This window comes from Aythya fuligula, chromosome 20 (assembly GCF_009819795.1).
Source record: "Aythya fuligula isolate bAytFul2 chromosome 20, bAytFul2.pri, whole genome shotgun sequence".
Taxonomy (NCBI): domain Eukaryota; kingdom Metazoa; phylum Chordata; class Aves; order Anseriformes; family Anatidae; genus Aythya; species Aythya fuligula.
Window position 1 is genome coordinate 6503784 of NC_045578.1, and position 14693 is coordinate 6518476.

Here is a 14693-nt window from a genome sequence, read left to right on the forward strand (position 1 = left end):
CCCACGCACCCCACACACATCCTAAACTTCCCCCAGGCTGAGCCTACAGCCGGCCGGGGACACGGTGGGGCGGTTTTGGGGTGTGTAGGACTTTTCCCCGGTGGCTCCCCAGGACGGGGCCCCCCCCCTCTTCTTTATCCCGTCGTGTCCCCCCCCCCCCCGATTCCTGCCGGAGCCTTCTGACCTCACTGTGCTCTGGCGGAGCATCATAGCGGTCGCCACGGCAACAGCGGCGTTGTCATTGACAGCAGCAGCGGCCGCTGCGCAGGGCCGCACGCTGCCACGACCCCCCCCCAAAATAAAAAAAAAAAAAAAAAAACCAACCCCACCTCCCCCGCTTACACCCCCAAACAGCCCCCCTCCCTCCCGCTCCCCTCCTCCGCAATCCGTTCAGCGGCTTCACATCCCCCAAAAACCCTCCTCAACCCCCCCCCCCCCGGAACCCTCTCTCCTATAAATTAGGGACCCCCACAGTGCGTGTGCGCCCCCCCCTCCCCTTTTTAATTTTTTTAATCCCCCCCCCCCCCCAACCCGTCGGGGATGGGAGCAGCAGCGCCCGCCCCGTCGGGGCTCTCCGGTTTGGAGGCGCCGCTGCCGCAGCGCTCCCCGCCGCAGCCGTGACTCAGCCCCGGGATTAGTCAGCACCGGGGCCGGCCCACCGGCACCGGCTGCGCAGCGCCTCCCCCGGAGCACCGCCACCCCCTCCGGGACCGGGGGGGGGCCGATATTTTTCCCCCGCACCCCCCCCAAACCCCGCTCCAACCCACGGTCCCCCGACGCGCACTCCGTGCGCCCGTGGGAAGGAGCGGGGTGGGGGATGAAGTCGTGTCCCCCCCCCCCACACACACAAAAAAAATGTCCCCGAGGGGGGTGTTGGTGGCGGGGGGGGGCGTCCCGGAGCGTGGCCCGTTGCTGCCATCTCGTGGGCTTTGTAGGTTTTGTCCCCCCCCCTCTCCCTCCCCGCCCTATAACCACCGCGGTCCCGTCGGGGGCGCTCCCCATGGATAGGGGCGCACGGGGGGCCCGCGGTGCGCAGCGCGTGGGGAGCTGGTAAGGGGGGGGGGACCCCAAAGTGCGGCATCGTGGTAACAAGGAGGGGGGCTGGCAGGAGAAGGGGTCCTCACCGCCTTGAGCATCGCCCTACAAGGTGTTCTGACTGCCCCATAGAGCATCGCCCCAAAGGGAAGGGGTGCCATCGCCCTGCCAAGAATCACCCCACAATGTGTCCTGCCCCATGGAGCATCACCCCAAAAGGAAGGGGTCCCATCGCCTTGCTGAACATCGCCCCCACAAGGCATCCTACTATATCCCATAGAGCATCTCCCCAAAGGAAAAGGGTCCCTTCACCCCGCTGAGCATCACCCTAAAGGGAAGGGGTCCCATTGCCCTGCCAAGCATCGCCCCACAATGTGTCCTGCTGCCCCATGGAGCATAACCCCAAAAGGAAGGGGTCCCATCACCCCGCAATGTATCCTACTGCTCCTCGGAGCATCACCCCAAATGGAAGGGGTCCCATTGCCCTGCTGAGCATCACCCCAAAGGGAAGGGGATCCCATTACCCCACTAAGCATCACCCCACAATGTGTCCTACTGCCCCATGGAGCATCACCCCAAAAGGAAGGGGTCCCATCACCTTGCTGAGCATCACCCCACAGCGAAGGGCTCCTGAGGGTCACCCTGCAGGGCCAGGATCCCATTGCCCCATTTCGTAGCACCCCACAAGGAAGGGATCCCACTGAGACATCACCTTGCAGGGATAGGGCCTCCTTGTTTATCCCAGCATCACCCCAGAAAAAAAAGGGGTCCCATTGCCCCAACGAGCATCACCCCACCCCACAGAGGCACCCCTCGCCCACCCCACAATTAGGGTGCTGTGTCTCTGCCCTTCCTGCCCCCAGAAATAAAGATCCTATGGTTTTGGGGTGCACCGGGCACGTTAGGAGCACCTGGCGGGGCTCAGCTCGGCCACGAGGCAGCCCCAAACCCACAGCTTCCCCCAGCCGGGAGCCGCTCAGCACCGTCACGAGTTTCCCGGCCTCAGCCTGGCGATGCCGGGGGGGGGGGTTTCTCTCAGCCCCCCTACGAAGGCCAGGGCCAGGCGGGGGCCACGCAGGGGGGGGCTGCCGTGCCCCCGGCACCGCCGGCGAAATGAAGTGCGAGCTGCCAGCGGGGGCTCCAGGCTCCTGGCGGTGCCGGATGCGGCCCGGCTGGCCAAGGCGCCCTAATGGAACACATGTGTGTGGGCTTCGGGGAGAGGCTGAGCTGGGAAACAGGGCCCTGCGGAGACCGGGGGGCTGTATCCTGTCCAAAAGCCCAGGTCCCACATGAAGCCAGGCATGCGAGCGCGATCCAAACCACAGCTGGATTTGAACCGAATCTCCCAGCATCTGGGCTAATTTGCTGCGCCGTGATTGATCGTGGGGAGGGGGCACGGGGCGGGAGACGCTCCAGCGCAGACCTCCCAACAGAGCCAATGACTTCAGCAGAGCTGTTTCCAATCTGCTCAGCACATTGAGGCGAAAATGCCCCTTTCCTGCGCGCTCCTGGGCGCCCGCGCTGCCTCCTCCCGCAGCCACTCGTGCAAGGATGCGGCCGGGAGAGGGGGGGGGGGGGGCAGGGGATTGCTCGGAGCCCACCGGGGCTGAGCTCCAGCCCCGCTGCCGGGACCCCTCGGGGTGGCAGGATGGGACGGGAGGGGTCCTTCAGTGCCTTCCCCATCTCACTCCCCACCTGCCCCAGCCCCTGGGCGCTGGGTGAAGAGGAGCAGAGGGTGGGGAGGTTGCAGGTTCCGCGCTCCCTGCTCCGGGTTTGTGCCCCGGGGGCTCAGCATCACTCAGCAGGTAGCTGGGGCAGCCCTGGGTCCCGGCCGGCCCCGGGGAGGGAGCTGTCTGGGAGCCGCTGGCTGCCGTGATTTATGCAGCTCAGCCCCGTAAATTACCCGGACGGAGCCCGCGGGAGCCATCGCTCACAGCGACGTCCAGAGCTCCCTGCCAGAACCTGAAACACTTCCAGCCGTTAATTGAACCGCAAAAAAAAAAAAAAAAAAAAAAAAAAAAAAAAGAAAAGAAAAGAAAAAAAAATTAAAAATTAAAAAAAAAAAGAGGGAAATTAGTGCCCGGGGAGCTGAGATTAAACCCCGGCTCTGCACCGATGTTTGTTCGCCTTCGTCCCGCTCCCAGCATCCTGGCGGTGCGAGCCCAGGATGGGGACCGGGGAGGGATTTGGGGTGCCGGGTCCTCCCCTGGGCCGTGCCCGCTGCAGGGTCCCCTCGGGCCGGGCAGCGGCCGTGTCCCCGTGCCCAGGTCCCGGGGTGGTGGCCCCAGCCCGAGCGGGACGTCCTGGCTCCGGGGGTGCCCGTGGCCGAGCTGCCGGTGATGTTGACCCCCGAGGGCGTTTTTGGGGAGCAGCCACACGCGTGGCAGCGCCCGTCCCCCCGGCCGCAGCGCACCGGGAGCACCAAATTCGCGCTGGGGACAGCGCCGAGGCCACCACTGCGGGACCCCAGCGCCAGCTCCTGCTCCCCAAGAGCGCAGGGGTGAGACCCCCAAAATCGGGGAGGGGGGTGGCCGATGCTGGGGGCACCCAGCCGTGGCGGTGGGGTGCCAGCAGCCCCCCTGGAGGTGCCGCGGCCGTGGAAGCCGCGGCCTCGGGGCTTGCGCAAGCGGCTGCGGCCGTGAGAAAGGAGAAGCGAAAGAGCGAAGCGAGAGGCAGCGCCTGCGGTCGGGGGCAGCCGGGCTGCGCCCCCCCCCCCCCCCCCGGCCCAGCAAGCAGATATTTCGGTGCGGAAGGAGGCGGGGGGGGGGACACGAGGTGAGGGTGTTGCCCCCTCCCTCCCCCCGCTCCTCCTCTCCCCGCCCCGCCGCAGCCCCCCCGGCCCACCCCAAAAGCCACCGCTGCTGCCGCACATCTGGGCGCCAGGGCTGTGCCCCCCCCCCCCCTTCGTGCTCCCCCCCCTCCATCAGCGGCAAATCAGGGCCGGCTGAGCCCCCCCCCCGCTCACTCGGCACCCCCCCGACGGCTTTTCCTTGCGGGGCGCCCCTGAGAAAGGAAGAAGAAGGCGAAGAGGTGGGGGGTCACGTCGAGGTGTCCCACCGGGGGCCACCCTTCCTTCCAAGGCAGCACCGGAGGTGGCGAGGGGGGGACAGCGGGGGAGCACCCCCCCCATTAATAAAAAAAAAACACACACAACCACCCTCCACCCTCCTCCCCAAAACCCAGCCCCGCCGCCACCACGGGACGCCCCGTCGGGGCGGCCGCGCACCTGCACGGGGAGGAGCCGCGGGTGTCCCCCCCCCTTCCCCTCCACCCTGCGTCCCCTCCTTCCCCTCCCGGTCCCCCCCCGTCCTCCCCGACCCCCCCCCGGCCCTTTCCGAGCCCCGACGGCGGGGGCGGAGCGCGGCGGGGGCCGCTAGATGGCGCCCCACGAACGGAGCCGGGCCGCGGGCAGGGAGGCAGCGGCGGCGCCGGGGGAGCCGCGGGGTAGGTGCCGTCGGGGCGCTGCGGCCGCGCCGTCGGGGCTCACCTGGTGATGGGAAGGGAAAAGGGGAGCCCGGGAGAGGACCCAGAAAGGGGGAACGGGGGTCGGGAGATCACCCCCGGGGGGTTTCACCTCGGTGGGTCCGCGTAAAGAGGGTCCCCCCCATCCCTTCCCTTTGCGCCCCCCGAGGAGCGGGAGCCCCGAAGGGGCGGTGGGAGCGGGAGGGAGGCGGCGCCGCCGTTTCTCCCGCTCCCGCCGGGGCGGAGGGGGGAAAGAGGGCTCGGAGAAAGGAGGAGGAGGAGGAGGAGAAGAAGGAGGAGGAGGAGGAGGAGGAGGAGGAGGGGGGGGGCCCGGCTCTGGCGTGCCCCGCCCGGGGAGGGGAGGAGGAAACCTCCCGCCGTCCCTTTAACAGCCAGCGGCGCTGCGCGGAGTTCAGGCCGGGGTCAGGGGGAGTTCGCAGCCCGGGTTTCACCTCCGAGCTGGCGGCGCCGGGAGCCCCGAGGAGCCGCCGCCGCCGCCGCCGCCCGCTCCGAGGGGCGCACGGGCGGCCGGGAGCGCCGGGCATGGAGCGGCGGCGGCGGGCGGAGGGCAGCGCCCGGCGGCGCCCCCCCCGGGGCTGAGCCATGAGAGTCCACCGAGACCTCGGCTGGTTGGCGGAGGCCACCGGACGCCCAGGTAAAAAAAAAAAAAAAAAAAATTAAAAAAAAAAAAAAGGGAAAAAAGGGAAAAAAATCGGCCCCGCTCGGCGGCACCCACCGCGGCGGGGTAGAGGGGAGGGGAGGGGGGGACCGGCACCGGAGGGGAGGCGGGGAGGGGAGGGGAGGTCCCGGTCTCTTCCCCCCACACCCTGCATCCCCCTCGCCCCCCCCCCCCCGCCCCGCGCCCCCCTCTCCTCTCTCCCCGGCCGTCCCCCCCGCTCACCTCGCGGGGGGCGGGGGGGGGAAAGGAAACGGGGGCGGGGGGCGCCGGGGGCACGGCCGGCCGCCTCCCGGGACCGGGGCGCATAAGAGCCGGGGAGGCGCCGCGGGGAGCCGGGGCAGCGGCGCGGCGCAGGTAACGGCGAGAGGCGGCCCCGGGGGGGCGGGCGGGCCCCGCTCCGCTTCTCCCCGCTGCTCGGGGGGCACCGGGTCGGGTATTTTTCCTCCTCCCCCCCCCTCCACTTCCCTCCGTACCCCCTGTACATCTCCTCCGGTGGGGCCGGCAGGTGGGAGCGGGGGGCCGGGGCGCTGCCGGGGTGGCGGGGCCGGGGCGCGGCGCGGTGCTGGAAGCTGCCGCGGGTGATGTCACTTTCTCCAAAAATGCCTCCGGGGGTTTTAACCCCCTTCCCCGCCCCCCCGGCCGGCGAGAAGCGAGCCCCGATATAAGCGGTGGCAACGGGCGAGGCGGCGCGCAGAGCGGCCGGGACGCGGCGGCGAGAGAGGGGCCGGGGTTGGGGCTGGGGCTGGGGCTGGGGCCGAGCCCCCCCGGACCCCCGAGGTGCTGTCTGAGCCCCCCCCCCCACTCCACGCGTGGGCTGAGCCCCCCGACGTGCTGGAGGAGCTCCCCCCCACACCCCTAAACCGTGGGCCGTGCGCCCGAGCGGGGGCGCGCGGGGCCGGCGGCGGAGAGCTGACGGGGGCCGTGTGTTGCAGGGCGGCGGGCGAGGAGCGCGATGCTGGACGCCATGGAGGTGCCGAGCCACTCGCGGCAGCTGCTGCTGCAGCTGAACACGCAGCGCACCAAGGGCTTCCTGTGCGACGTGATCATCGTGGTGCAGAACGCGCTCTTCCGCGCGCACAAGAACATCCTGGCGGCCAGCAGCGCCTACCTCAAGTCGCTGGTGGTGCACGACAACCTGCTCAACCTGGACCACGAGATGGTGAGCCCCGGCATCTTCCGCCTCATCCTCGACTTCATCTACACCGGCCGCCTGGCCGAGTGCGAGCCGGGCGGCGAGCAGAGCCTGGGCGCCGTGCTGGCCGCCGCCAGCTACCTCCAGATCCCCGGCCTGGTGGCGCTTTGCAAGAAGAAGCTGAAGCGCAGCGGCAAGTACTGCCACCTGCGCGGGGGCTACGCGCCCTACAAGCTGGGCCGGGGGCTGCGCGCCGCCACGCCGGTCATCCAGGCCTGCTACTCGGGGACGCCGCGGCCCGTGGACCTGCCGCCCGTGGAGCCAGCGGCGCCGCTCAACACGCAGTGCGGGGAGCTCTACGCCTCGGCCTCGCAGGGCACCCCCCTGCACCCCCACGGGCTGTGCCCGCCCGAGCGCCACTGCTCGCCGCCCTGCGGCCTCGACCTCTCCAAGAAGAGCCCCACCGGCCCCTCCGCCCAGCTCCTGCCCACCGACCGCCTGCTGCCCGGCGAGCCCCGCGAGCCCTCGCTGCCCCCGCGGCACGACAGCCCCCCGGTCAGTGCCGGCCTCCTGGCCGGCCACCCCGCCTCCTACAAGGACTCGCCGCCGGGCGGAGAGCCGGGGGGGCACCCCCACGCCGCCGACCCCTTCCGCAGCACGCCGCCCTGCGCCGAGCCCCCCCTGCCCCGCGGCGATGGGCGCGAGCTGATGTACCGCTGGATGAAGCACGAGCCCCTGGGCCCCTACCTGGACGAGGGGGAGGCGGAGAAGGAGCTGGAGCGGGAGGAAAAGGCCGAGTCGCCGCCCGCGGCGCCGCAGCCCCGGTACCCCAGCGTGGAGAGCAACGACCTGGAGCCCGATAACAGCACGAGCGAGGACACGGGCAGCAGCGAGGGGCCCTCGCCCGGCGACGCGCTGGACCGCTACTGCAACCACCTGGGCTACGAGCCGGAGAGCCTGGGCGACAACCTGTACGTCTGCATCCCCTGCGGCAAGGGCTTCCCCAGCTCCGAGCAGCTCAACGCCCACGTGGAGGCCCACAACGAAGAGGAGCTGTATCACAAGGCGGCGGCGGAGCAGGCCGTGCCCTTCCTGGACAAGGGTGGCCCGGGGCTGGGCGACATCCTGCGGCCCTACCGCTGCTCGTCCTGCGACAAGTCCTACAAGGACCCGGCCACGCTGCGGCAGCACGAGAAGACGCACTGGCTGACGCGGCCGTACCCCTGCACCATCTGCGGCAAGAAGTTCACGCAGCGCGGCACCATGACCCGCCACATGCGCAGCCACCTCGGCCTCAAGCCCTTCGCCTGCGACGCCTGCGGGATGCGCTTCACGCGCCAGTACCGCCTGACCGAGCACATGCGCATCCACTCGGGCGAGAAGCCCTACGAGTGCCAGGTGTGCGGCGGGAAGTTCGCCCAGCAGCGCAACCTCATCAGCCACATGAAGATGCACGCGGCCGGCCCCGACGGCAAAGCCAAGCTGGACTTCCCCGACAGCGTCTACGCCATGGCCCGGCTCACCGCCGACCAGCTGGGGCTCAAGCAGGAGAAGGCGGCCGAGCTGCTCTCCCACACCTCGCACTTCCTCAGCGACCCCAAGGCCATGGAGAGCCTCTACCCGTTGGCCAAGTTCACGGCCGAGCACCTGGGGCTGAGCCAGGACAAGGCGGCCGAGGTGCTGGCACAGGCTCCGCACCTCCACGCCGACGCCGCCCGGACCATAGAGCGCTACTCGCCCCCCTAGCGCCCGCCGGGGGCCGCACCGGCCCGGCCGGGGGGCCCATGGGGTTCCCCGTGCCCCTGCCTCCCCGCATGGAGCTGGGGGGCGGAGGTGGCGGGTGCTCGGCCCCCGGCGCTGCCGCCGGCCCCGGAGAACTCGCTCGTAGCAGAAAGTCCCATGAGAGCTGCCCCGGGCCGGCTGGATGGCGTGTCCTGCGAAGAGCGCCGGGCGCCCCAGCTCGCCTGGGAGCAGCCGATAATTCAGGGACTGCCCTCGTGGCTCGGCCGCCCCCCTCGCCGCCACCGCCGGGCCCCGCGGCGGCTCCCGGGACTGGGGCGGGAGGCGAAGCACAAGCTGTGACGCCGGGCTGAGCCTCGAGGCTTTGGAGGACATGAGCCCGCTCCTTACCTCGGGGCCGTCCCCGTCTCTACCCCCACCCCGGGGTGACGGGGACGCCCTCGGCAGCCCCCCGGCCCCGCGGTGGGACCCGCCGGAGCTCGGCTCTGCTGCGACGGGACCCGGACTGTGCCGCCTCGACCGCCGCGGGCCCGTGAGTAGCTGATCCAGCGATGCCTCCGAGCTGCCGGCGGCCTCCGGGAGCGGCGAGCAAGGCGGGGAGGTGCACGCCGGCCTCCCCCCGGGGAGCTCGGGGATGGACGGACTGACGGAGGGGCCCGAAGGGTTTCGCGGGGTGGGAGGGAAGGCGGCCGGGTCCGTGCCGTGGCCGAGGCTGTGGCCATGGCCGTGGCCGGGCGATGCTCTTGGATCCGGAGCGGCACTGACCTCCCGGCCCTGACCCCGCGGCTCGGCGGCCACCCCGCGTTTTTGGGAGGTGGGGCAGGGCCTGTCACAGACTGAGCCCCTGCGCCCTGCCCCAGCAGGCGCCTCGCCATCAGGGATGCCCGGGGCCCCGTGGGGCTGCGGGACCCTCGGGGGCAGCCGGGGAGCCGCCGTCCTGGGGGGGGACGGGGGGGCGAGCCCGGTGGCCGCTCACCTCTTTTTGCCAAAGATCCCCGTCCCCAGCGCAGCTGGGTCGGGTCGGGTTTGGGGGGGAGCCCGGGCCAGGAGTTTATGACAAAGACAAAGCGCTCGGGTTTGTCAGCTACGCGGACGTGGGCAGGGGAGGCGCGGGGCCACGGGAAGGGGCCGGGGGGGGGCCGGGAGCTGCATGGGGAGAACCGAGCGTGGCCCCGGGGAGGGAGGCGCGGAGCTGCCCCGGGCTGGGCTGCACTGACAGGGGGCCGAGCCCCCGCGGGGCACCCCCGCTGCCCCAGCACCCCTCTTGTGCCTTCTGTTTGGTGCCCCCCTCCGAGTCCGGACCCCCTCCCCTTACCCCTGGCCCGGGCCACGACCCCTCTGCCTGGGGCTAATGTGAAGCTTCTCCCCTCCCCGCGCCCCCTCCTCTCCTTTGCACACGAGGCCCCGGGGCAGTGACCGGCCCCAGCCTCGCAGCCACTGTGCCTTAGCCTGCGCTGGCTGCTCCTGCCCGTGGCGCACCCTTCGGCCACCCCCAGGTCCCCGTTCCCAGCTGGGGACGGGCAGGGGGAGCCTGGTTGGGTCCCTGCCGGGCTGCCCGGGTCCCCCTGGGGCTCGCCAGCACCCGGCTGGAGCTGCCGTGGGGCGCCCGTGCCCCGTTCAGGGGGGGCCAAGCACCGGCAGCAGCTGCACCCAAAGCACAGCTGGAAGCGCCCCGTGGGGCGGCCGGCCGGGTCTGTATCACGTCCGATTTGTACACGGGCTCCTCGCCCTTTTTTCTATAGTCGAAAACGGAACGAGCAATAAAGTGACATTAACACGCAAAGCCTCGCGTCCTTCTCTGCCGCGTGGGGCTGGGCTGGGGACCCGCGACGTGCCCGCGGAGCTGCCCCACAGCCGGGGGGTGCGGGGCTGCGGGAGGGAGGTGAGGGGCTCTGCCTGGTGCCCCCAGAGCCCCCTCGGTTCATGGGGTGAGCCACAGGGCAGGACAGGACAGGACAGGACGGGACAGCCACCAACATCCTCGCAAGCAGGGACAGGTCCCGCTGCCGTCCCCTCCCTGGTGTCCCCCCCGCCCCAAATCTCTGCCGCAACGCGCCCGCCGAGAGAGAACAGAACACCAGGCTGCACAGACAAGTGTTTAATACTAAAACTGATTAAAACCAACTTGACAAAATCACCCAAACGCGGCCGCCTCCCCGAGAAACGGGCTCCCCACGGGGAGCGGGGTGGCAGCCTGACCTCTCCGCGCAGCGTCCCAGGGCACGGGGTGGGCGTCCAGCGGGGCTGCGCGTCCCTCCGAGCTGCTCGTACCTAGGACTGGCCTCGCAGGGTGAAACACTGTTAGGAAAAAACCTTTCAAACACACAGCTTTGAGAAGGTGAAGTCCACTGAGCGCAGGTGTGGGCTGGCCCCACGGCAGAGCCGTCGCTCATGTTCATCAATCGGGGCCGTGGTGCTCGTGTTTGCTGCTCCCACCACCACTCCGTGTGCCCTCCTGCAGGCACCAGCACCTGCGCTGCTCGGGGACCCCAAAGTCCTGCGCAGGATCTGTGCCTGAGCTGAGCCCAGCCTTTGCCAGGCCCTGCCGTGAGCGGCGTTGAGGCCGGGGCACTCGTATGGTGCAGGTACAGGAGCACGAATCCTGCTCGCCCGCGGTGCTGCCCCACAGGACCACGCTCTGCCGAGGCTCTGACCCCCTTTTGGTCCTCGCCACGGGGCCAGGCAGCCGGTACGGGGTGACAGCGGGGCTTCCTGCTCGAACGTGCTCCACACCAGGTCCGAGCCACCCACGCAGGAAAGGAAAATGTCGGGCTGGGTCCTGCTGCTTCCTCTGCCACCTTTGACGCTTCCCTCCCACGGCCGTGGTGGCCCTGGGGGGTCAGTCCCACCCTCCGCTGATGGGACCGGGGTTTGACAGAGCCTCAGGGGGTGCCAGTTCATGGGAAAACGTTCCCTCGTGGCTTCTGGGTCTGCAGTGCCACGGTGGTGGGGACAACGTGGCTCCGAGGGGCTCGGCAGCACCCCGATCCACCCGGTGCGGGATGGACCTGCAGGTGCAGAGCCCTGTGACAAGGTGCCCGTGTCCCTGCGAGGCTCGGGGTGACCCGAAAGGGGACCCCACAGCTGGCCTTGGGGCCAGGCGCTGCCCAGGCTCTTGGGATGGGACCTGCCATGGGATCCCATTGCGCAGCCCATCCTGGGGTCCTCAGAGGCTCGGAGGGTTTCGCTGGGCTCATGCTGAGTCTTGGGCTGAAAAATGTGTCTGCAGGGAGCGGTGTGGGGACACGGGGCTCGGGGGAGGGACAGGTAACGGTGGGGTGGGAGGGGAGCAGGACAGAAAGCAGCTTGGGGGGGGGATCAGAGGTGTTCAAAGCCCCCCTCCCCGCAAAGCAGGCAGGGCGCACACCTGCAGCAAACCTACAGGGACGGCTGAAACGCAGCTCAAGAAGCAAAACCCTGCAGCAGGGAGAGGACGGGCACCTCTGCAGGCAGCGTCCCCCTCCGTGGGGTGGTAGGACTGGGGACGTGGTGCTGCCGGGGACGTGCAGGACAAGGAGGCTGGGGCAGGGACGATGGCGAGAGCGGGGCACCCGGCAGAGGGGGGAGCTGCCCTTGAAGTTCGTGGCACCCCCGAAGGGCGCGGGCAGGCCCGGGGCACCCCGGGGAGCCTCGCTGGTGGGGCTGAGCGACACCGAGCCATCCCCAAAAGTCTGCGCCGTCGTGTCCCCAGGTCGCTGCCCTCCAAACCCGAGGCGACACCGACCCACACGACTCGAGAGCTCTCTGCAACCAAGCAAACCAAAGCAAAAGGCTGGCGATCCGGCACGGGCGCACCCCAAGCTTCCCTCGGAGGGCAGCAGGGCTCTCCGGCTCCGCTCCGGCGCCTCCCGAAAGGCCGGCGGGCAGCACCCTCAGCGTCCCAGCCTCCGCGTGAACCATCCAGGGCCGTGACCTTCCCAGCTTGCCTGCCCCCCCCGGGGCGTGGAGTTGGGGGGGGGACACCCTTCGCAGCACGGCCATTCCGGGGTGGGTTGAAGAGGCGGCGTTTTATTGTTCGTTGAGGGCTGGAAGGCGGCGGTGGCGCACGGTGAGGGCTGCCTCCGGAGCCGGGCTCCCAGCGCAGAGCGCTGCGTTACTCACTCAGGGGGTTTCGGACCCCGCCCCCATCGGCCCCCTCAGCCCTCCTGGGCCCACTTGAGGAAGGTGGGGATGTCCCGCACCGGCACGTTGCGGGTCAGGGCTTTGACTCGCAGGTTGCGATCGTCCGTGAGCAGCACCACTTCGCGGAGCAAACGGATGGGATCGTCTGGAGAGGGGGGAAAAAGACAGAGCGGGGTGAAGCCCGGACCCCATGAAGCCCGGACCCGATCTTTCCCAGCCCTCGTGCCCATCCCATGCCAAGCTGCCCCCACCCTGTGCCAAAACGGGGCACGAGCACCCCAAAAAGCGCAGCCGCCCGGCACCCCAGCGGTGCTCCCCACAGACAGCCCTTCACCTCCGAGGCCTTCTTCTCCCTCCTGCAGGGGCTCGGGGCTGATTTTTGAGCTCTGCCCCCAGCCCGCTCCGTGTGCCTGCCCCAGGCCAGGAAGACGGGCTGCGACCCTGGCTGCAGCAGGAAGCTGGTGCTGTTACTCTGGCGATCTCATTACGAGATCTAAACCCGAACCCTGTTTTTTTTTTTGTTTTTTTTTTTTTGTTTTGTTTTTTTTTTGAGGCGCTTTTCCGAGGAGCCACCGACACCGAGGCGTTTCTGGCGGAGGCTCAGACAGGCAGAAAGAGCTGAAGCCTGAGAAATAACTGGAAGGATCTTGCCCCCAGATGGATGAGCTGCCCCGCACGCAACGCGCCGGGCTGGGGATGTGGGAGCTCCGCTTACGTGTGTGCGAAGCAGGGGAAGCATATGGGGTATGTGTAAGCAGCTGGGTCCTGTGACCAGAGTACTGTTCCTATGAGCACAGGAAACACAGTGCCTCCGAGCCAGGACTGGAATGGAAAAAACAGAGTTTATGGGAGCCCAACATGGGCCCAGATTGGCTGTGCCGGGAGCGGCAGGCCGAGGGGAAGGGAAGGTTCGGGCTGCGCTCACGGCGTCGGGGCCGAGGCGGTGGGAGGAAGGGGTGCACGGGCCCGGCCGTGGGGAGCCGGGGGCTCGGGCGGCCGTGCGGGAGGGCAGGGCTGGGGCCGAGGGCTGCTGAAAGCAGGATCGGGGAGGTTTTGTGCGGACACTTTAAGAAATGTGTAACAATAAACATCCTCTGCTGCGAGCTGGTGACGCGCCTCCTTGTTACAAACCAGAGGCTGTCAGCTTGTCAGGCCCCATTCGCCATAATCCACATGATTTCAAAATTCAGCATCATTTGCACATAAACATTTGGTGACGGTTTCTCTGTGAATCTGACAAGTTAAGCTGCTAAGAATTCGCACTGACAAATGCGGGTTGATTTCTTGGGCAGCTGCTGATCTAATTCCCATCCCCACCGCCCTGGCAGCAGCCCTGGGGCCGTCTGGTCCCAGCACACGCTGCCGATGCCAAGTGGGCGCCAGGAGGAGAACGGCTCGGGCCAGGAGGCACCGGGGCTCGCAGGGAGGAGCCCTCGCCGGCCTCCTCAGCCTCCTGTCCCCCTCGGTGTCCCCCTCGCAGCCTCACAGCCCGGGGAGCACAGCGATGGTGCAGCACAGGGTGGCAGGAGGTGGCCCTGCGCTGGAGCTGCGCCTGCTCTTCTCGCTCTGGGAGATGGAGGAGAGAGTAAAAGGCACCTGACGAGAGGTTTAATGGGCTTGGTGCACGCTCTGGGGGATAATTCCTGCTAATGGCACTGCTGGCACCATGAAATGGGCTCTGGGGGTGTTGCGAGGGGGACTCTCACAGGCTAGGGGAGTCCCAAAAGGTGCACCCAGAGGTGGGCATTTGGAAACGCAGCAGGAGGGGCACAGCTTGGGGCTGAGCAGCAGCAGGAGGTGGCACCTTGGTGCTGACAGAGGCAAAATGTGGGAAGGATCAGCCCCAAGGGTCACCAAAGAGAAGCGAGCAAAGTCTGTGGGCTGCAGCAGAGAGGGACAAAGGGGCTGTGAGGGTGTTCTACCTTTGTTAGAGGGCATGAAGTCCTTGGCCTTGTCGTTGCAGTAGTGGAGGCAGCAGGACAGGATCAGGTCATCGTTGTTTCCCTGGAAGAAAAGGGCAACATTACCCTGGAGCAGGAAAAAAAACCCTGCAGCCCCACCACCCTCCTTTCCACGCCGCCCTGGAGATGGTGTTGCAGGGCTGCTCCGAGCCCTAACACAACCTGCAAAGGGAGCGGGCTGCCCTCTGGCTGCTCGGAGCACGCTGACCCCAGGGATGGAGTCCCCTGGATCCCCCCCGAGGAGGATAAAATCCTTCCAGAGCCTTGCAGAGTGCGCTGGCAGCACGGCCTCGGTGTCCCCATCCCCTTGGGGTCGCGATGCCCCTCACCTGCTGCCCGGTGGTGTCCTCGCTGCGGAAGGAGATGGACTCGAGCTCGTTGCCCCGGCTGGTCAGAGCCCTCAGGCAGTTGTCCCGGCTCTCAAACCTCTCCTCCAGGAACTCGATGGACTTCCTGGCTCTCTCCTGCACTTGGCGGGCATAGCCTGCGGCCCGGTGCTCCATCTCCGGGCCCTTGGCCAGGCCATCCAGCTCGTTTATCACTTCAAACAGGAAGAGGAGGT

The 14693-nt window shown here is 68.6% G+C and overlaps 2 protein-coding genes across 3 annotated transcripts in view; one reads left to right on the plus strand and one right to left on the minus strand.

The window, feature by feature from the left end:
• The first annotated feature begins 5088 nt into the window (after nucleotides 1–5088).
• On the plus strand, nucleotides 5089–8054 carry HIC1 (HIC ZBTB transcriptional repressor 1). The gene is made up of 2 exons (XM_032200940.1): nucleotides 5089–5152; nucleotides 6109–8054. The coding sequence occupies exons 1-2, from the start codon at nucleotides 5101–5103 to the stop codon at nucleotides 8052–8054; spliced, it is 1998 nt and encodes a 665-aa protein (XP_032056831.1). The 5' UTR covers nucleotides 5089–5100.
• Nucleotides 8055–10131: 2077 nt separating this feature from the next.
• The window catches only part of SMG6 (SMG6 nonsense mediated mRNA decay factor), a 105295-nt gene continuing 100733 nt past the window's right edge, over nucleotides 10132–14693 (minus strand). For both annotated transcript variants that reach the window (XM_032201021.1, XM_032201020.1), the window contains exons 17-19: nucleotides 14461–14672; nucleotides 14093–14174; nucleotides 10132–12315 (exon numbers count right to left, since the gene is read on the minus strand). In XM_032201021.1, coding sequence (XP_032056912.1) covers nucleotides 12185–12315; nucleotides 14093–14174; nucleotides 14461–14672 — 425 coding nt within the window. In that variant the 3' untranslated portion in view covers nucleotides 10132–12184. The remainder of the gene's footprint in view (nucleotides 12316–14092; nucleotides 14175–14460; nucleotides 14673–14693) is intronic.

Coding starts and splice junctions, on each gene's coding strand:
- HIC1 (XM_032200940.1), top strand. CDS start 5,101: ATGAGAGTCCACCGAGACCTCGGCTGGTTGGCGGAGGCCACCGGACGC. Junction 5,153..6,108: donor GGAGGCCACCGGACGCCCAG/GTAAAAAAAAAA, acceptor CGTGTGTTGCAG/GGCGGCGGGCGAGGAGCGCG.